The sequence below is a fragment of the Anolis sagrei genome, chromosome 11, assembly GCF_037176765.1.
Source record: "Anolis sagrei isolate rAnoSag1 chromosome 11, rAnoSag1.mat, whole genome shotgun sequence".
In the NCBI taxonomy this organism is placed as follows: domain Eukaryota; kingdom Metazoa; phylum Chordata; class Lepidosauria; order Squamata; family Dactyloidae; genus Anolis; species Anolis sagrei.
This window is the reverse complement of record NC_090031.1, coordinates 16484976-16508236: the sequence shown is the minus strand read 5'-3', so window position 1 is coordinate 16508236 and position 23261 is coordinate 16484976. Positions and strand designations below refer to the sequence as shown.

Genomic DNA, 23261 nt, shown 5'->3' with positions numbered 1-23261 from the left:
TAATAACAACTAGAAACTGTTGAGTCTATGTGAAATAAGAGCCATAAGTCTCTCATGTATGTGTGTGTGTGTGTGTATCTATCTATCTATCTATATATAGAGAGAGGGAGAGGGAGAGGGAGAAAATTGAAAGGTTTTCAGGAGATTTTTTTTAAAGGTCAGTTACGTTAAGTCAGTATTTTGGATGATCAAAGATCTCAAGTAACAGGTGAATTTTCATGTGATTGTTAAATGAAATTAATGTTAGAGCCAATTGACCTCAGTGGTGAGTGACAAAGAATGGCCATCTTAGCAGGCCTTCATCCTTGGGCAGGAATATGTGGGGCAGAAACATATTGCCTTCACTCTCCCTCCAATATATATATATATGTATGTGTGTGTGTGTGTGCGTGCGTGCGTGCATGTATGTATGTATGGGGGGGGGGGCATATATACTGATCAATTCAGTAAATTAACCAAACTAGTCAAATTGCTAGTTGAGTGTTCACAGATGATAATAATAATAATAATAATAATAATAATAATAATACACAGACCTAAACGTTTGGGAAGTGTTCGACTTTTGTGCTATGAAATCTAGCATATATATCTCGTTTGCTGTGTCATACTGGGTTTCTCTCTCAGTAAAATAATAATAATAATAATAATAATAATAATAATAATCCAAAAGCATGAGTAATTATCCCAGGCGAAAGCAGGATTGACAAAAAGCAACTCGAAAAGCTTACACAATATGGGGATTTAAAGACTCTGGCAGAAGCCAGTCAAAGGGGTCCCAGTGGTGATCGGCACACTGGGCACAGTGCCTCAGGACCTTGGCCTGCACTTAAACACAATCGGTGCTGTCAAAATCACCACCTCTCAGCTGCTTTTGCATACTTGAATTGGCACACATTATTTGCTAATACACCACTCAGTCCGCGACACTTGGGAAGTGTCTGACGTGTGATCAAATACAAAAACCAGCATAGTGGTCTTGTTTGCTGTGTACTAATCTTGTTATGTATCAAATAATAATAGTTTATGCTCTATCTCTCCAATGTTTGTAAGACTCATCAGTAAGTAAACTGATCTGGTGTAGATACTAAGTAAGACAATGGGGTTAGTAGCATCTGCTTTTGTTGACTTGGGTCTGCTTTGGCGGATGTTTTTAAGAGCTAGCATATCAAGGCTGTCATTATATTTTATAGATAGGCATGGGCAAACTTTGGCCTTCCCTCCAGGTGTTTTGGACAGCCTACCGGCTGTTAGGAATTGTGGGAGTTGGAGTCCAAAACACCTGGAGAGAAGGCCAAAGTTTGCCCATGCCTGTTCTAGATTGAATGATTCAGAGATAGATTGTGGCCTACCAATTAGAAGTGTCCGTCCCCCGATAATCCCAGTTGTAGAAAGCCATGGAATTCAGTAGTAGGTCTTCCTCCTGTTGCTTCTGTTGCTCGTAGGGCGCCCCTTTTCCCTATCACATGCCAGATCTAATTTTCCTAGAGTGACCAGGGCCTGTGTCTTGCATCATAAGAGCCCAAGCAACCTGGATGATGTCACAATGAACGTCAGTGAGCAAGGACAATAGCTGCTTTCAGCCTGGCCCTTTACTCTCCTAGCGATGCGGTATCTATCTTTCCTTTTCCTGAGCGTGGTTACTGCGACCGCACTGTGATGTAGAATGCGGAGCTGTTTTCCGTGGTACTGTGTCTTGGAATGGTTTGGCAGGGGAGCTAAGCGGGCGGGTTCTCCGTTCCCTTGCAAAACCTTGGCCTGGACGCTCTCTGGCCAAAGTGTTTGTTGCTAACGCGATGTGTTCCTTCTTTCTCCAATCCTGCAGCAAAGGCACAAGCAAAAAATGAAAGGGGATACCGTGAATGTGCGCCGCAGTGTCCGAGTAAAAACCAGAGTCCCCTGGATGCCCCCTGGCAAAACATCTTGCAGAGAGTCATCTTACAAGTGGGAGGTAAGTGGGCAACAACCACCGGCCTTGGGGTTGGCATACAATAAGAACAAAAGAGCTTGCTGTGTGTTGATCTGTTTTAATGAAGCTTTGTTTTGACAATAGCGTACATCCCCCCGTTGCCTATACTGTTTTGTGGTTTGCTAGAAATGTCGTAAATGCAATATTAGCACAGCAGGTTAAACCGCCAGCTACAGAAAATCTTGCTAATCAGAAGATTGGCAATTCAAGCCACAGGTCGGGGGTGTGCTCCCACTGTCAGCCCTAGCTCCTGCCCACCTAGCAGTTCAAAAACAGCAATGTTAGTAGATAAATAGGAGAGATAAAAGGCACCCCTGAAGACATGGTGGCAATTTGATTAGGAATGCGTCCATGGAGAACAGGCTCCTTGGCATGGAAAAATGGAACAGCAGCACCTCCCCATGTCTGGAGTTTAGCACAGCCTCCAGATGCCAGAAATGAAAAAGAGGGAAACCTTCCCTCTGTCTATGTACTGTTTGTGTTAATTAATTGTATAATTTCATGGAATGTATATGGAAGGAAAAAGGAAGAGGAGCCAACCAAGGGCAAGATGGATGGATGGTATCCTTGAAGTGACTGGATTGACCTTGAAGGAGCTGGGGGTGGTGACGACCGACAGGGAGCTCTGGCATGGACTGGTCCATGAAGTCACGAAGAGTCGGAAATGACTGAACGAATGAACAACAACAACATTCTGAGTCCCCTCAGGGAGATAGAGCAGAATATAAATAAAGTATATTATTAGTAGTAGTATTAATATTATGTGCCCAACTAATAACCTGATATTGTGGCTACATACAAACCCTGAGAAACATCACTAGCAGAAATCATAGTGTTGGAAGAAACTCCAAGAGCCATCCATTCCAACCACATTCTGTTATGCAGAAACCCACAATCAGAGCACTCCCATCAGAATGCATTGCGGCCTCTGCTTAAAATTCTCCAGAGAGAAAGACTACACCAAACTCAGTCAGCAGCATATTCCACTGTCAAACAGCTCTCACCGTCAGGAAGTTCTTCTTAATGTTCAGATGGAATCTTTTCTTTCCCTGAAGTTTGAACACATTCCTCCTTTGTGTCATAATAATAATAATAATAATAATAATAATAATAATCTTTATTTATACTCCACCACCATCTCACCAAGGGGACTCGGGGCAGCTAACATGAGGGCAAGCCCAAAAATTACAATAAAACACAGTAAAATACAATACAGATAATAACTCAAGTAAACTGTAACAATATCAAAAAATACAGTGGGATAAACACAGGATATAAGATAACAATAATAATAATCATCATCTATATAAATAAAAATGTAATGTTCGTTTGTGGGATTAACATAACTCAAAAACCACTTAGTAAATTGACACCAAATTTGTACACAAAACACCTATCAGGCCAACAAGTGACCATCACTCATAAAAACACTGAAAAACACAATGGAAGAGACTTAAAAAGCCAAAAAATAAAAATACATTAGAACACGTGCAAAACCACATATATACACAAATATGCACACACACAAAACACTTATACAGAGACTGGGCCACAGGGACGTCTAATAACAACAACAACAACAATATTTCTTAAGTCCAACACAAGGTTGATCTCCTTCTCAATATTTTAACATGCCTACCCTATCCCCTCTCAGCCTTCTTTCCTCCAAGCTAAACATACCCAGCTCTCTTTGCTGCTCCTTATAGGGCTTACCTTCCCCACGCTTGACCACTGGAAACATACCAGGTCTCTGCGTCTTTAAACCTGGCTCTCTTACCCACTTCTCAGGGCCGTTCCACACAGCTTTATACAAACCAAATTGAACGGGATTATATTGTGGATTTTCTGTCGTGATATTCTGGGTTAGATGGCTGTGTAGGAGGGCCCTCAGCTTTCCCTTCCCCAAGCTCAACATCTCTCTAAGCCACTCCATTTTGGCACAACTGGAATGAGAGAGTGTAAAGTAGTTTTCTCCAGCAAAAGTTTCATTTATGACTTGTCCAGGTGAAACGTTCTTGCCTGAACATTTCTACTTGAATGCTATATCTTGATATCTTGTTAATTTTCATCTCAAAAGGTCTAAACCACAAATGTGTTAGTAGAGGTGTAGTGCAGCTAGTTAGTAGTCAGCTGCATTAAATCACTACTGACCGAGAGGTCATGAGTTCGAATCCAGCCCGGGTTGGAGTAAGCTCTCAACCATTAATAGTCTAGGTTGCTGTCGACCTATGCAGCCTGAAAGACAGTTGCATCTGTCAAATAGTAAATAGCTAAATTTAACTAATTTATGAGGCCATAAAGAAAAAAGACTCCGGGGAATGTGGAATGCGGAAGAACTTCATCGGTGTTGCTGATGGACGATGAAAAGCAGCAGCTCCCCTGGCGGCCAGAAAAAAGTTAAATAGCCTCGGTGTATTTGTGTGTTAAATGTTGTTTGTCAAACTGGCATTGAATGTTTGCCATATATGTGTTGACTGTAATCCGCCCTGAGTCCCCTACGGGGTGAGAAGGGCAGAATATAAGAACTGTAAATAAATAAATAATAAATAAATAGTAAATTTAGATATAGGGAGGCTAATTTAACTAATTTACGACACCATAAAACCTTCCAGCAGCGTGCATAAGAATGAGGAAGTACTCCATCAAGGACTCGGTGTCACAAGTGGACTGTGAAGCGGCAGCTCCCCCTGTGGCTGGAATTGAGCATACCCTCATGAAGCTGGAAAGCTGGAATGTTAAATTGCCCCTGTGTCTGTCTATATATGTTGTATGTCTAATGGCATTGAATATTTGCCATGTATATGCTCATTGTAATCCACTCTGAGTCCCCTGTGGGGTGAGAAGGGTGGAATATAAATACTGTAAATAAAGTAAAATAAAAAAATCAGCAATATAATCTAAGGGAAAGCCTAGCCTTTTGAGCCACTCTGTCTCATACTCATCCTCTTTGGCCAGGGACCGACCCATCGCCTGGAAATCACTCCTCCTGATTCAGATAAATTACTGTCAGTGCTTCGCCTGAGTGACCTTTCCACCGACGAGGAGGACGCCATTCATTGCAAGATGAACAAGTATGAGAAGAAGATCGATAGCTTGCTGAATGTGGTGGGCACCCTGAAAAATGAGGTGAGTCCATTGGAGAGGGGAGTTGAATTGGCCCCTTTCCCACCAAGCCTGTGCTCAGCCCCATGGTGCTTTTATTCTTAGTAGAAAAGCCATCTTAGGGATGAGCCATCTCATAAATCAGAATGCAAGTATTGCCGGGATATAGGAGAAGGAAAAGATGATGATAATAGGATTGTTGGCAACGCTGACCTCTCTTTTTGGCCCTTTTAATTTTGGCTTTGTGTTTTGCACGTACACTGTGTGTGATTCTGGAGGCAGCTGCTGTTTACCTTGCCTGTTGTGTAAGCAGACACAGCTACAGTACAATCCCCTGGAGCAAAATCCCATTCTTTCCAAGCTGATTGGTCGTTGTATTGTTTACTGCAGGGGTCCTCAAACTTTTTAAACAGAGGGCCAGGTCACAGTCCCTCAAACTGTTGGAGGGCTGGATTATAATTTGAAAAAAACATGAATGAATTCCTATGCACATTGCACATATCTTATTTTTAGTTCAAAAAACACCAAAAAACAATACAATAATTAAAATGAAGAACAATTTTAATAAATATAAACTTATTAGTATTTCAGTGGGAAATGTGGACCTGTTTTCGGCTGATGAGATAGGATTGTTGTTGTGTGCTTTCAAGTTGTTTCAGACTTAAGTTGACCCTGAGTGAGGGCCGGGTAAATGACCTTGGAGGGCCGTATCCGGCCCCTGGGCCGTAGTTTGAAGACCCCTGGTTTACTGCATCGCAATATCTTTCCCTGTCCCTCTCTTACCATCCTGCCAAGGCCCTTCTCATAAATGCACAGCAGAGTAACTTATTAGCAGCAACGTGATCCAGCATCAGTAGCCCAAAGTAATAAACAGAACAAAAACACAGACTAATGTTATTTCTTCCATAGGAGGCTTTTCTTTGTAATAAAATAATATGGTTGCACTATTTATAACAAGGTTTCCATAACACAAATAAAGTTCTTTATACTTCCATTTTTGCTTCCACGCTGGGCTTCCTTCTCATGAAGATAAACAGCTTCGCCCTCTCAGAGCCTCTTCTCACACCAAAGTTATACAGGAGCTTCACACATTAGCTTTTTACACACAGCAGCCTTCACACATGATGACATTCAACCCGGGGCTTCTCTCATTGAAGCTTATCACACCAGACCTTCTCATACTGAGGCAGACCTCACATTGAGGCCTTCTCACACTGATGACTGTCGCAGACTGACACCTCTCTCACACTGAGGCGAACTAGCACTGAGGCCTTCCCATACTGAGGCAGACTTAGAGCCGTCGCAAACTAGGTTCCTGCGGGAGAAAACCTTGCTAGCATGTCCCTGACGTCATGAGCCTGCGCCTCTCTCCCCGCCCCTTTCTCCGCCCCTTTCTCTTTGCCAGCGTGGTTTTTCCTTTGCTAGGGCAGCATTGCCCGCATTTTCTCTCAGTTGAATTCTGCCAACTGAGAGAAAATGCGGGCAATGCTCCCCTAGCAAAGGAAAAACCATGCTGGCAAAGAGAAAGGGGCGGAGAAAGGGGCGGGGCAAGAGGCGGAGTCTCATGACGTCAGGGACATGCTAGCAAGGTTTTCTCCCGCAGGAACCTAGTTTGCGACGGGTCTAACACTGAGTCCTTTCTCCCGCTGAGGACTTCTCACACTGCTGACTCCCGCAGACTGACACCTCTCTCACACTGAGGCGAACTAGCACTGAGGCCTTCTCATACTGAGGCAGACTAACACTGAGTCCTTTCTCCCCCTGAGGACTTCTCACACTGCTGACTCCCGCAGACTGACACCTCTCTCACACTGAGGCAAACTAGCACTGAGGCCTTCTCATACTGAGGCAGACTAACACTGAGTCCTTTCTCCCCCTGAGGACTTCTCGCACTGCTGACTCCCGCAGACTGACACCTCTCTCACACTGAGGCAAACTAGCACTGAGGCCTTCTCATACTGAGGCAGACTAACACTGAGTCCTTTCTCCCCCTGAGGACTTCTCGCACTGCTGACCCTTGCAGACTGATATCTCTCTCACACTGAGACGAACTAGCACTGAGGCCTCCTAACACACTGAGGCCCTTCTCCCACAGAGTGAGGCATACTAAGCGACAGGTATACCTGCTTATATTGAACTACAGCTTTTGCTGAGTCATTGCATCCATTTAACCCTTTCAGTGCTTGACTCACATTTTTGAAATTAAAAATACCTAGTTAATTTTTAATATTTCTGACAAAAACATTTCCAGCTGGAGGAGAGAAAGAGGAGGTGGAGGTAGGGGCAGGCGAGGACCCCTTAAAACTTTACACAAAGGAGCTTCTTTTTCAATAGCTTCCTTAACGAACGGACCCCATGCTGCCTGTTCACATGACTATTTCATAATATAGGTTAACACCCTGTGCTGTGGGCATGTTTAAATCCTGTCTAAAGTCTTACAAGCCGAAAGCTCCTCAACTTGAAGTAGGCCTTGTATGCTAGACCCAAGGGTCTGGAGGACAAGCTCTATGGGGAGCGGCTTAAAGAGCTGGGCATGTTTAGCCTGGAGAAGGGAAGACTGAGAAGAGACATGATAGCCATGTATAAATATTTGAGGAGAAGTCACAGGAAGGAGGGAGCAAGCTTGTTTTCTGCTGCCCTAAAGACTAGGATGCGGAACAATGGCTTCAAACTACAAGAAAGGAGATTCCATCTGAACCTTAGGAAGAACTTCCTGACTGTGAGAGCCGTTCAGCAGTGGAACTCTCTGTTCCGGAGTATGGTGGAAGCTCCTTCTATGAAGGCTTTTAAACAGAGGCTGTTTGGCCATCTGTTGGGGGTGCTTTGAATGTGATTTTCCTGCTTTTTGGCAGAATGGGATTGGACTGGATGGCCCACAAAGTCTCTTCCAACTCTAGGATTCTATGTTTTTATGACCCTCCACTCATGCTGTTGCCTCAGTCACCTATAGAACTGAGCTGGCACCAGTTGTGCTTATGGCCTTTCCCCACATCTGTTTGTTTGTTTTTGTTGTGACTGTGATCACTTGTCCAACGTTCATCTGAGGAGAGCAGAAAGGGGCAGCACCACACCAGCTGCAATGACAACGCTCAAACCTTTCTGTACTTGGTCCTTTGGGCCGTTTTGCTGTGTCCCAAATGTTTGGGGGTGTCCTATTGGGAATGTGGTTGGTGTTGAAGAAATCAAGGACTTTTGACATCTTGTGTTGCCCTTGTATGGGATCAGGCCTGAATTGAGACATACACGATGTCCTGAATGAAATGGAACGCTTGCAAATAAGTGCTTATTCCAGTCAATATGGAATGTTGTAACAATGGCCCCTTTCCAGTCCCGGAGTTCCTTTCCCATGGCCAGCATTCTTTCTCTTCCAGAGTTCACATTCTCACTATTTTGAATGCACAGAAGTCTGGATTCCTTAGCTCCATTTGAGCCTGCATCTTCTCTTAGTTTGGTATTGGTTCTAGTGCACTTCTTTATGTATTTATTTATTCACGACATTTATATGCCGCCCTTCTCAGAGCGGCTTACAAGATATATATACATACAATATATTATATTACTAGCATAGTACAATATCAGTATTATATATTACTATATTGTACTATACAATTATATTGTAATATTATTAGTAATATTACACGTAATATATATATATAATTATAATATTTTATTAGCATTATATTGTATTACATTATAATATTATCAATATTATATGTATATACAATGTATTATATTATATTATATTAAGCATAGCACAGGGGACAAGGTGGAACTGTATATTTAGTTTCTTACTTGAACTATATATTATATTATATTATATTATATTATATTATATTATATTATAAGCATAGCACAGGAGACAAGGTGGAACTATATATTTAGTTTCTTACTTGAACTATATATTATATTATATTATAAGCATAGCACAGGGGACAAGGTGGAACTATATATTTAGTTTCTTACTTGAACTATATATTATATTATATTATATTATATTATATTATATTATATTATACTATATTATACTATATTATATTATATTATATTATAAGCATAGCACAGGAGACAAGGTGGAACTGTATATTTAGTTTCTTACTTGAACTTCTCTAAGGCTCAAGGCATGCTAAAACAGAGTTAAAATATCTAAATAAATAAAAATGTAATGTTTGTTTGTGGGATTAACATAACTAAAAAACCACTGGGTGAATTGACACCAAATTTGGACACAAGACACCTATCAGGCCAACAAGTGACCATCACTCATAAAAAACTGAAAAAAACAGCAGAAGAGACTTAAAAAGCCACAAAACAAAAATTAAATTACAACATGTCCGCAAAACCACACACACACACATACATGCAAACACACATATACACAAATATATACACACACAAAACACATATACATAGACTGGGCCATGGCAATGCATGGCAGGGGGCGGTTAGCAACGTGTGGCAGGAGATGGCTCGTATTTATATAAATAAAAATGTAGTGTTCATTTGTGGGATTAAGATAACTCAAAAAACACTAGGCGAATTGACACCAAATCTGGACACAATACACCTATCAGGCCAACGAGTGACCATCATTCATAAACACACTGAAAAACACAGCAGAAGAGACTTAAAAAGCCAAAAAAAAAAAATACATTGCAACAGATGTGCAAAATCACATATACACACACATATATATACAAAAATGCATATACACAAACTGGGCCACATCAACGAGGGGCAGGAGATGGCTAGTATTAGATAAAAACATAAATCCATTTCAAACACATAGATGAAGAATATTCAAACTCACATTAAGATAGGTAAACGTATCCATTTACAATTCAGAGTTTATAATGGAGTGGGTGAATGGAGGCTGTCCCGGAGCTCTGCCGAAGCAGCAGCAGCTTTCTTGAGTGGCTTGTGGCTTCAAGCAACCCCCTCTGTCTATTGAATGAGTTTAGCTGTGTCCTCAGGTCAAGATGCCCAAACGGGACGATTCGCGGTGCGTGGCCAAGCGCCTCCTCGAAGAGCAAAAGGACGAGCTGGAAGAGGTCACGCAGGAACTGGTGGAGACCGAGCACGAGAACACCGTCCTCCGGCGCAATATCGAACGCATGAAGGAGGAGAAAGATCTGAGCATGTAATTATGTTCCCAAGCGCTCCGGCTTGATAGGCTTTAGGTCTCTATAGCTGGGCTCACGTAAAAAGATTTTTGGGTGGAAAGGCGTTGCAACTGCTCTGGCCTACTAGCTTCCAATTTCCTGAATGTTTTTATATTTTAATAGAGGTTGGTAGAGGGAGGCATCCTTTGCTTCACTGTCCACGTGTGACACCGATGGAGTACTTCCTCATTCTTTTTCATGCTTCTGGAGAGTTTTATGGCATTGTAAATTAGTTAAATTAGCCTCCCCGCATAAGCGGTACTTAAATTTCCTACTTGACAGATGCAACTGTCTTTTGGGCTGCAAAGGTTGACAGCAAGCTGGCTTCAAACTCATGACCTTTCGGTTAGTAGTGATTTTAATGCTGCGGCAAAACCCGGTTGCATGCAGATTAGAATACCTTAGTCCTATCTCCTTGCTGAGTTGTCTGGTCCCTATCCTTCTGTCCTGCTATTGATCCCTTTCTTCCCTCCCAGTCTCCAGAAGCGGCACTTAATGCATGAAAAGGAGTGCTTGATGTCCAAGCTGGTGGAGGCGGAGATGGACGGAGCGGCAGCTTCCAAACAGATTCAAGCCCTGAAGGACACAATCTGCAAACTGAAATCGGTACGTATCAGAATTTATTGTTGTTGTTTGAAACACCACAAGATGAGTCCACAGCAGACACTCTGCTGGTTGTTATATTGGATCACACATCGGACCCTTCCCAAGTGTCTAGGACTGTGTGATGTATCGACGAATAACGTGTGCAGATCCCAGTAAGGTGGCCCTCTGCAGCTGGCAGATGGTAATTTTGTCAGCGCTGATTGTGTTTAAGTGCAGGCCAAGGTCAAGGGTTCTTTCTCCCACCCTGGACATTATTCCACAGGGATATATACACTCCACTGGCCTCACTCCCAACAGACCTCTCAACTAACCTCTAAAGATGTCATGAGCTATAGATGAAAGCGAAACGTCAGGAACGTGGCCAGGCAATAATAATAATAATAATAATAATAATAATAATAATAATAAATTTTACGGAACTCTTCCAAGGCTTTTGTGGAACTCTCGGATTACATGAAGCACAGTTTGGGAACCACTGCACAATGCTGCTCTGAGGGCCAGCCACCAAAGGACAGCCGTGTTGAAGTTTTACTGTTCGATAACACGTCTAAATGTGTTATCAGGTTGTGGCGCAGCTGGTTGGGAGTCAGCTACATCAAAATCACTACTGACCAAAAGATCATGAGTTTGAAGCCAGCTTGGGTCAGAGAAAGCTCCCGACCATTTGTCTAGCTTGCTGTTGACCTTTGCAGCCCGAAAGACAGTTGCATCTGTCAAGTAGGAAGTTTAGGTACCGCTTATGCGGGGAGGCTAATTTTATTTATGATGACATAAAACTCTCCAGCAGCATGCAAAAGAATGAGGAAGTACTCAATCGGTGTCACAAGTGGACCGTGACCCCCGGTGGCCAGAATTCGAAGCATACCCACATGAATCTGGAAAGTTGAATAGCCTCTGTGTATCTGTCTATATATGTTGTGTGTCTATGGCACTGAATGTTTGCCATGTATATGTGCATTGTGATTCGCCCTGAGTCCACTGCCGGGTGCGAATGGCGGAAGTTAAATACTGTTAATTAATTAATTAATTAATTAAATGCCTCGTTTCTTCTCCTTCCCCCGCATCCCCAATTTCAGGAGAAGCACATGACGGTTTCTGATATCAACACCCTCACAAGGCAAAAAGAGCTGCTGTTGCAGAAACTGAGTACTTTTGAAGAAACTAACCGAACTCTCCGGGATCTGCTTCGGGAGCAACAGGGTCGGGAGGTGAGCATTTCTCATTTCTCTTTGAATTCTCTCCTGAGTGCTGAGTGATGACTCCTAGGAGTATTGTTATTATATTTATCTCCTCAAAGGGGATGCAAAGCGGCTTGACATAAAAGCATTTGTATACAATTTAAAATATACAAACAGGCAACCATTAAAACGGAATTAAACACAAACAGCACTACAAAATTCATACTTAAAATGTATTCAAAGTCAAAAACCCGTGGGGATATTCTAAACTGGGAGGAAGGGGCCCTTGGAATATTATTATTATTATTATTATTATTATACTGACACAATAACACAGTATGACACAGCAAACGAGATATTTATTTATTCATTTATTTCAAATATTTGTACCCCGCCCTTCTAAACCCTCGCTGGTTTTCATATCACAAAATCACAAGTCGAACACTTTAATTATATTATTTACAATAATATTATTGTTATTTGAAACACAACTAGATGAGTCCACAGCAAACAAGGTCACTGTACTTATTTTATTATTACTTATTTACTTACTTTATTATTATTATTATTTATTTACTTATTTTGTTTTGGTTTTATTTTGCTGTAATATGTTGTCCGGGCTTGGCCCCATGTAAGCCACTCTGAGTCCCCATTGGGGAGATGGTGACGGGGTATAAATAAAGTTTATTATTATTATTATTACTGGCTGTTGTATTGGATGACATGTCAGACCCTTCCCAAGTGTCTAGGACTGTGTGATGCATTGGCGAATAAGGCGTGCAAATCTGAGTAGGGTGGCCTTTTGCAGCTGACAGACGGTGATTTTGTCAGCACCGATTGTGTTTAAGTGCAGGCCAAGGTCTTTAGGCACTGCACCCAGTGTGCCGATCCCCACTGGGACTACCTTGACTGACTAGTGCCAGAGTCTTTGCAGTTCATTATTATATTGATTTATTATATTTATTATATTATTATGTTGATTTATACCCCGCTTTATCTCTCCCGGAGGAGTCTCAAAAATGGCTGTAAATAAAAGCATTGGCATACAATTTGAAATACAGTTTCGCTTATTCAACATAAAGGGGCCAGAAGAATGTTGGATAAGCAAAAATCTTGGATAATAAGGAGGGATTAAGGAAAAGCCTATTAAATGTCAAATTATGTTATGATTTTACAAACTACATAATTATGTTATGATTTTACAAACTACACCAAAGCATCATGTTTTACAACCAGTCGACAGAAAAAGCAGTTCAATAATCAGTAACGTTATGTAGTAATTACTGTATTTAGGAATTTTGTACCAAAACAGACAAGAGTTCTTTCTTTCTTTCAAAACAGACAAGAGTTCTTTCTTTCTCCCATCCTGGACATTATTTATTTATTTCTGTACTGTATATACAGTATACAGTACAAGGCCAGCACTTTGAATTGTGTTTGGAAGCTAATGGGCAGCCAGTGGAGCTGATGTAACAAAGGGGTTGTACGCTCCCTATACCCCTAGTTTTTCAGTCCTTTTTTTAGGCTGAAAAGGACTCCCCGGCTTATATTCGAGTCAAGGTTATTTATTATTTTACTTTGTTGTTATTATTACATTTATTATTTTATTATTGTTATTTTTATATTATTATTTTACTTTATTTATTATTGTTATTGTTACATTTATTATTTTACTGTATTGTTATTATTACATTTATTATTTTACACTATTATTATTGTTATTATTTTACTCTATTATTATTGGAAGTATATGTAAACATATTTACATTGAAGAAGGTTAGAATAATGGTTTAATCAGAGTTGGACAGTCTTACAGTTTTATGTAAATACTCAAAAACATTTAACCTTCTGATGCCTAAATTAATATAAATTTATTGGTATCTGTTTTTATTTTGAAATTTACCAGTACTATCTGCATTTCCCACCCTCGGCTTATACTCGAGTCAATACGTTTTCCCAGTTTTTTGTGGTAAAATTAGGTGCCTTGGCTTATATTCGGGCCGGCTTATACTCAAGCATATACGGTATCTATATATTAGGAGCATTTCTTTCCTGTCCGTCTCACCTCCGAAGAGGGACTCAGGAAAGCTATCAGCAGGTACTATTCGGTGCTGAACAATAACAATAAAGCATAAAATACACTCAGCATACATTAAAAGCAATTATAAATACATTAAAACAGTTCGCCATTTCACATTGTCTTCCAAATCAATCCATTCCTGTTCGCTAAAACCAGGATCTGAGCTTCTTCCAGAAGGTCCGGAAGGTCATGAGGGAGGGACAGATCTGATCTCGTTAGGGAGGGAGTTCCACAGGGGCTACCACCAAGAAGGTCCTGTCTCTCGTTCCCACTAAGCTTGCCTGCAATGGCGGTGGGATCGAGAGCAAGGCCTCTCCAGACGAACTTAACGTTCTTGGGGGTTCGTAGAGGGAGATACGTTCAGACAGGTAAGCTGGGCCGGAACCGTTTAGGGTTTTATAGGTCAAGGCCAGCACTTTGAATTGTGTTCGGAAGCTAATGGGCAGCCAGCAGAGCTGACGTAACAAGGGGGTTGAACACTCTCTATACGCTCTAGTGAGCAGCCTGGCTGCCGAGCGTTGGATTAGCTGGAGCTTCCAAACAGTCTTCAGAGGCAGCCCCATGCAGAGTGCATTGCAGTAATCTATATGGGATGTAACCAGAGTGTGGACCACCGTCGCCAAGTCAGACCTCTCAGGCGGAGGCAGACTGCATTGGACAATACAGAATGTTGGATGAGTGAAAGTTGGATAAGTGAGACTCTATGTATATACAAATAAGCAAACATTAAAGCAGAATTAAATATAAACAGTATTTTAAAAATAAGCTGGTTCCCTTGTAATTCATTTCAGAGCTCCCTGCTTGGGTGTTGATGGCATGATCGTCAGCATAGATTAAACTCTCTGTCCCTTCTGGCAGTGGCTGGACATTTGTGTAAATGTTAAACATTCTAATAATATAATCTATATAAATATAAATGTAATGTTCGTTTGTGGGATTAACACAACTCAAAACCCACTGGACGAATTGACACCAAACTTGGACACAATACACCTAACAACCCAATGTATGTTCTTCATTCAAAGAAATTGATGTTGTCGTTTGGGAGTTGTAGTTGCTGGGATTTATAGTTCAGCTATAATCAAAGAGAATTCTGAACCCCACCAACAATGGAATTGAACCAAACTTGGCACACAGTTCTCCCATGACCAAAAGAAAATACTGGAAGGGTTTGGTGGGCAGTGTCCTTTGATTTTGGAGTTGTAGTTCATCTACATCCAGAGATCACTGTGGACTCAAACAATGATGGATCTGGACCAAACTCTACACGAATACTCAATATGCCCAAATGTGAACACTGGTGGAGTTTGGGGAAAATAGAATCTTGACATTTGGGAGTTGTAGTAGCTGGGATTTATAGGTCACCTACAATCACAGAGCATTCTGAACCCCACCAACAATAGAATTGGGCCAAACCTCCCACACAGAACCCCCATGACCACCAGAGTGGGCCACAGCAACGCGTGGCAGGGGACAGCTAGTATAATATAATATATTGTGTATATATATATATAATATTTATAATATGCTATTATAATTATATATTTATATTACATGCAATATTACTAATAATATTATGATATAGTGGTATGGTGCGATATAGCAATGTTTAATGCTGATATTGTACTATGCTAATCATATAATATATTGTATGTAATATATACCTTATAAGCTGCACGGAGTCCTCTTTGGGGTCAGAAGGGCAGCATATAAATGTTGTAAATAAATAAATAAACAAACAAACATGGATGGAGCAAACACGTTCCCCGGAGGCAGGCCATTCTTCTGTTTCCACGATCTGTTTCTCTGACCCTGGAAGTAGTGCCATTGAAATTCAAACAGGGGAATGCAACGGGAATGTCTGAAAAAGATAAACATGAAATGAAATGCACAATGAATCCTTTTCCTCCCTCCTCTTTCTTTTTTTACAGAAAGATTCTCATAAATTAGCAGAGCAACAAGCGGCACTCATGAAAAGGCTGGCTGATTCAGATGCAGAGAAAGCGGTGAATATAAACCAAAGTTCACTGTGTGTGTTGTGTGTGTCTTTTTCGGCCAGCATATCGATAAGACTGTACGGATTTCCCCCACTGTCGAGGGACAAGGGAGCCAAGTTGCAAAGGGTGTCAATTCCCTAATATTCTGATATCACTTCCCCAAAAAGGAGGTGCCTCTCCTTAAGACTCCAAAACCTGCTTCCATGATCTGTAAAGTGGGAATGGAACATGCATCTCTTTGGGCTGTTATAAACATCACTGCGGGAGTTTATGAGAAAAGAAATTAGGGAAATTAGAAATGTTGAGCAATATACTGTATATATAAATAAAAATGTAATGTTCGTTTGTGGGATTAACATAACTCAGAAACCACTGGACAAATTGACACCAAATTTGGACGGTACACCCCTAACTGGCCAATTAGTGTTCATCACCCCTAAAATTACAAAAACAACAACAAAACCCAGCAGAATGGACTTTAAAACCCCAGAAATACACCATATATCTATATCTCTATCTATATACACATACACTCATGTACATCTACACATGCACACATACATACACACGTGTGTATATATATATATACCCAAGTACACACAAATATACACACACATACATCTACATACACACACATATATACATATACACATGCACACATATATAAACACAAATATGCTTATAGACAAGCACACACATACACACAATATATGTATACACATATAAACACACAAATATACACACACATATATACACATCTTCACACACACATATATATACACAGATACACTGAAACTTCACACACAGTGGTCTTCAATCTGGGGTTTCAACTCTCACCGAAGCTTCTCACACTACGACTTCTCATACTGAGGCCTTTCTCCCACTGAGACCTTCTCACACACTGAGGGTTCTCTCACAGTGATGCCTCTTTCACACTGAGACAAACTAACTCTAAGGCCTTCTCATATTGAGGCCTACTAGCACACTGAGGCCCTTCTCAGTAAAGTATATAAGATAATAATTGAAATAAGGAAGGAAAAACAAAAAACAACATCCTCAAGGAGGTCTGGGAAGAAGATTTAGGGATCAAAATAAATGAAACGGAGTGGCAACAATTATGGAGACAAAGACATCTAAAAAAATTATCAATATGGGTTAAAGAAAATTACTATAAGTTAATATGGAAATGATACCAAACACAAGTAAGAATAGCAAATATAAATAAAAACTACTTTAAAAAGTTGCTGGAGAGGATGCCAAGAATCAGGAACATATATACATATGTGGTGGCAATGTAAATATGTAAATATGTAAATAATAATTGAGAGAAATAGAGGATATAATGAACATTAAAATGGAAAGAAGTCCTAGTATAGCTTTGTTATCATTATATAATAATAAACAATTGAAAAAAAGAGGATAAAGATGCGATGACAAACTTATTAACAATAGCAAGACTGCTTATAGCAAGGGATTGGAAAAGAAACAGCAACGGAATATCCCTCCACTTGTCATTTCACTTCTCGTACCATTGACACGCCAATCTCGGTCTTCTCGAAACTGCTTCCTCTGTGCCTGTGATTCTTTTGTGTGTTTTGCTTTTTATTTGTCCTTTCAGCAATTGTTGAAGAAGTTACAAGAGAAAGAGAAGGAAGTGGATGATCTGTTGGTTCAGATCCAGACGGAAAAGGTAATCCTGCTTCCCCGGGTTGGAAATTGGGACCCAAGATTTCCATCTATTTTCTTCCCCCCAGAAATGTAAAAATTAAATCAGAAATAGCATGGCCTTGCATGCAGATGTGTCCCCCACCTCGGTGTTGCCTACATCTGCTTTATACTACAGACCATGCAAATGAACACAAACATTCACATATAGCTCAGTGGATGCTAAGCCCTCACCTTCCTGATTCTCTTTCTGTTTGCATCCTCTCTTTAGGACCAAGCCAAGACTGCGGCTGAGCTCACGAAATCTATGGAAGCTGTGAGGGGACATTTGCAAGTGCAGCTGCGGAATAAGGAAGCGGAGAATCACCGCTTGGGGATCCAGATTCGGGTACGGCTCTCCTTTTGGATGGCGGCAGAGGGCTGGGCCTCTGCTTGGAGGGGGATCAGACGGTGCAATGGGCTGTGAGCGTTCCAAACAGCTGGTTGAGCGACCATTTCATTTTAAATGTTCCCTCTTGTCTTTCTTCCTTGAAAAATGGGTGCAGAAGGGGTTTCTACTATTATTGTTGTTATAATAATAACAATAATCGTAATAGTAGAAATAATAGTAGAAATAGTAGAAACAATAAGAGTAGAAAGTCTGGATGGCCATCTGTTGGGGGTGCTTTGATTGTGTAATAACAATAACCGTAAGAGTAGAAATAATAATAGTAGAAATAGTAGAAACAATAATAGTAGAAAGTCTGGATGGCCATCGGTTGGGGGTGCTTTGATTGTCTAATAACAATAACCGTAATAGTAGAAATAGTAGAAACAATAATAGGTTTTTAAATCTCTGCGTGTTATTGTCTATATGTGAGTTGTATTAATTGTATTGTTTTATTTGCTTATTGCTTGATGTTTTTATTGATTGGCCTCATGTAAGCCGCTCCGAGTCCCCTTGGGGAGATGGTGGCGGGGTATAAATAAAGTTTTTTTAAAAATTATTATTATTATAGTAGAAAGTCTGGATGGCCATCTGTTGGGGGCACTATGATTGTGTTCATAGAATCCTAGAGTTGGAAGAGACCTCATGGGCCATCCAGTCCAACCACCCCTTGTTGTGTCAGCTCCACTGGCTGCCGATCCAATTCCGAGCACAATTCAAAGTGCTGGTTTTGACCTATAAAACCCTATATAGCTCCGGTCCAGCGTACCTGTCCGAACGTATTTCCTTCTACGCCCCATCTCGGAGCTTAATATCCTCTGTGGAGGCCCTGCTCTTGGCCCCGCCTTTGTCTCAAACAAGTTTGGCGGGGACGAGTGACAGGGCCTTCTCGGTGGTAGCCCCCCTCCTGTGGAATTCGCTTCCTGGGGAAATTAGATCATCGTCATCCCTCTTCAACTTCAGAAAGAAGTCCCCTTCGGGGTGAGAAGGGTGGCATATAAATGTCGGAAAGAAAGAAAGAAGGTAAAATCGTGGTTGTGGGACCAGGCCTTCGGGCAATCAGGTTAAAGGACAATGGATAATATTTGGCTATGGGTTGGCAGTGGAATTGGATAAGTGAAGCGGAGTAATCATTAGTATATAGCTAGATAAATAGCCACCAGACTGGCAATAGCTAAATGGATTGTAAGTATACTGTTTAATTTTTATTTAATGTTCATGTTTTTAATTGTTATATTTGATATTTGTATTTTATGAAGTGGCATTGAATTGTTGCCAATTGTAAGCCGCCCTGAGTTTCCCTAGGGGTTGAGAAGGGCGGGGTAAAAATGTTCAAAATAAATAAATAAATAAATCTGGAAAGCCGGCTGCCATCGGTTGCCTTAGACGCCCTTTTAGCCCACCTTGAGATCCTTTTTTTGCTTTCCTTCCAGAATCTTGAACGCATTGCGGCACAGCATAAGGCCGAAGTGGAGAACATCATGGAGCAGCTGAAGGAGCTGAAGGCCAAAGGGGATCGGGACAAGGAGAGCCTGAAAAAGGCCATCAAAGCCCAGAAAGAACGAGCAGAACGGAGTGAAGAATACGCCGATCAGCTCAACGCCCAGCTCGCAGAAAAGGTAATGAATGGCTGCTCTGGTTATTCTTATAGAAAGAAAGGTGTTTCTTATGGTTGCTTCTCATTTATGGATTTCCTCCCCATTGCCATCTCTTTATTTATCTTCCAAGTCAGGTCCTGTTCTCTCTTGTGCTTTTTTGCCATCATCATCAGTCTTTATTATAGTCCAATTACAGACCCAATATGCTCAGCAGATTCTAGTTGTATATGAACATGGGCAAAACCACTGCAAATATATACAAGGCAACATTCAACCTGATTCTAATATAGGAATTTGTCTAGTCCTGGCTACTTCAGAGAGAAACTTGGCAATAGCCAAGATCAACTGGGGAAAATTGACACCTAGTAAAAAACTATTGGGCGAGTGGGTTTATTAACAAAAGACCCTCCCCATAAATGTACAGCAGAGTAACTTATCAGCAGCTTGAGCCCGCACCAGTAGCCCAAAACACAAATAAAGTCCTTTATACTTCCTTCTTTGCTTCCACGCTGGGCTTCTTTCTCATGCACAGAGCCTCCTCTCACACTGAAGTTACACAGGAGCTTCACACAGTAGCTTTTTACACACAGCAGCCTTCACACACTGAAGCTTCACACACAATGGCCTTCAACCTGGGTTTTCAACTATCACCGAACTTCTCACACCACACCTTCTCACACACCGATGCCTCCCTCTCACTGAGGCCTTTCTTCCACGGAGACCTCACACAGTGAGGGATCTCTCAGATTGACGCCTGTCTCACACTGAGGCGAACTAACACAGAGGCCTTCTCATACTGAGGCCTCGCTCACACTAAGGCCTTTCTTTCATGGAGATTTTCTCACACACTGAGGGATCTCTCAAACTGACACCTCTTTCACATTGAGGGCTTCTCATACTGAGGCCTCCCTCACACTGAAGTTACACAGGAGCATCACACAGTATCTTTTTACACACAGCAGCCTTCACACACTGAAGCTTCATACACAATGGCCTTCAACCTGGGGTTTCAACTCTCACCGAACTTCTCACACCACACCTTCTCACACACTGATGCCTCCCTCTCACTGAGGCCTTTCTTCCATGGAGACCTTCTCAGACAAAAAATGGGATCTCTCAGATTGACGCCTCTCTCACACTGAGGCGAACTAACACGGAGGCCTTCTCATACTGAGGCCTCCCTCACACTAAGGCCTTTCTTCCATGGAGATTTTCTCACACACTGAGGGATCTCTCAAACTGACGCCTCTTTCACACCAAGGCCTTCTCATACTGAGGCCTCCCTCACACTAAGGCCTTTCTGCCATGGAGACCTCACACACAGTATTCCGGATGTGTTTTCCTGTCTGAATAAAGGGGCAGAATAAAGGGGGCTGGACTAGATGGTCTCTGGGATTTCTGCTTCTGTTGTTATTATTGCAAAGGCTGGGTCATTTTTTTGCACTGTGTGGATTAGTTCACATAAGCACTCTCCATCCATCTGCCACTGGCCCGGCCCATGTCATACACACACACACACACACATTATAGGTAAAGGTTTTCCCTTGACATTTAGTCCAGTCGTGTCCGACTCTGGGACTCTGGTGCTCATCTCCATTTCTAAGCTGACGAGCCGACGTCCGTAGACACATCCAAGGTCATGTGGCCACTGGCATGACTGCATGGTGCGCCCTTACCCTCCTGCCAGAGCAGTACCTAGTGATCTACTCACATTTGCATGTTTTCGAATTGCTAATATATATACATTATATATACTTATTGCGGGGGTGACGTTCCAGGACCTCCCGCAATAAGTGAAAAACAGCGATGTAGGGACGCTATGTTTATTTTAATATTTATGCATTATTTTAGTAGTTCTACACTATTTTAAGTCTTTATAAACTTAAAGTGAAGGAAAGGAAGGAAAGGCCCTTCAAGGCTGGGGGGAGGGAGGACTGAGGAGGGAAAGCACCTCGGAGAACGGCGGTGGCAAAAACCCACGAAACAGCGAAAATACAGCAATATATATATATATAAAAAATTAATATTTTTTTGAAAACTGCGAAACAGTGAGTCCACTAAAAGCGAACCGCGAAGTAGCGAGGGAACACTACTCCTATTTATGCAGGTCAAAATCCCGTTGGCTTTTTTTGCCGCAGCATCACATTGTTGACTCATGTTTAACTTATTGTCCATGAGGACTCCAAGATATTTTTCACTCTTGTGGCAGTCTGTCTCTTTGCATTTCATTTTTTCTGCCTAAGTGGAGTATCTTGCATTTGTCCCCATTGAACTTCATAGTGTTCGTTTTGGCCAATCATCCCTCTAATCTGTTAAGATCGTTTTGAATTCTGCCGCTTGCTTCATTATCTTATGCTTGGCTTGGCAGGATACCTATGTTGCTGAGGCCTTGTCCACTTTGGAGTCGTGGAGGAACCGCTACAACCAGGTGGTGAAAGACAAAAGCGACCTGGAGGTGGAGATCGTGATGTTGAACAAGTATGAGCTGCATTCGGGTTTGGGAGACACTTAAGGAGCTGCTTCCTGTTGTAATCCTTGGCATGCTTTGTGTTGGGTTTCGGCTTGATTACTGTAAGGAGCTTTATGTGGGGATGCTATTGAAGATGGTTCGGTATGCATAGACATTTGAATTATTACGAGGGTTGAATGAAAAATAATGCCTCCACCTTCGTAACTCCTCAACAGATGGCAGTACTGGTATGTGGCAGGTACTGGCTTGTTCAGTAGACTCTCCTCTACAGTTTCATTTTGGCGGGAAGCCTTAGCATTGAACGGTTGTGTTGTTAAAGTGTGAAGTATGGAACCCTGCACAGATGGTCGGTCAATGCGACTTAAGCAAGTGCAGTCATTGAATTCTTGACAGCAGAAGGTGTCACCCCAAAGGAGATTCATCAGAGAATGCAAGCTGTTTATGGTGATTGTGTTGATGTGAGTACTGTGCATTGTTGGGCGAGTAAGTTTAAAGATGTTGTAGGTGGGAACATCTGACTTGTGTGACAAACAATGCCTCTAGAACATGCCATATAGCCCAAAAAAACCTACAACAACCCAAACAAAGAGTTGGACGTCCTGTGACAGCAACCACCGAATTTCACAAGCAAAAGGTTGACAGATTGATTCAGGACAATTTTTGTATAACTCAGTGAAAAATTTCAAGCATAATCGACATTTCACAAGAACGTGTGGGTCACATTATTGCTTTGCTTGGCTGTCGGAAGATCTGTGCACGATGGGTACCCAGGATGAGAGAACTGTGAGATGCTGGTTGCGGAAACAAAGTGTTGACTTCTTCCATGACAGCTCCAGAAAACTTGTTCATTGTTGGTAGAAATGTATCCAATTGTCTGGTGATTATGTGGGAAAGTGAATAGTGGTAGTTAAAGAGCACATTCTAAGGATTATTTCTTCTTTTTTTTCCAAATATTTTTATTGTTTTTTTTAGAATACATCAATACCTTCAATAATCTTATATTCTATCCTCAA

General features: G+C 41.4%; 1 protein-coding gene across 5 annotated transcripts in view; it reads left to right on the top strand.

The window, feature by feature from the left end:
* ODF2 (outer dense fiber of sperm tails 2) overlaps positions 1-23261 on the top strand; it is a 47188-nt gene that overhangs the window by 6295 nt on the left and 17632 nt on the right. For 3 of the 5 annotated variants that reach the window (XM_067471955.1, XM_060757195.2, XM_060757194.2), the window contains exons 3-12: positions 1823-1948; positions 4922-5092; positions 10027-10205; positions 10704-10833; positions 11910-12041; positions 16023-16097; positions 17707-17778; positions 18025-18141; positions 19614-19799; positions 22147-22256. In XM_067471955.1, the coding sequence (XP_067328056.1) occupies positions 1823-1948; positions 4922-5092; positions 10027-10205; positions 10704-10833; positions 11910-12041; positions 16023-16097; positions 17707-17778; positions 18025-18141; positions 19614-19799; positions 22147-22256 (1298 nt within the window). The remainder of the gene's footprint in view (positions 1-1822; positions 1949-4921; positions 5093-10026; positions 10206-10703; positions 10834-11909; positions 12042-16022; positions 16098-17706; positions 17779-18024; positions 18142-19613; positions 19800-22146; positions 22257-23261) is intronic. The other 2 variants (XM_060757193.2, XM_060757196.2) reach the window with 1 other exon arrangement.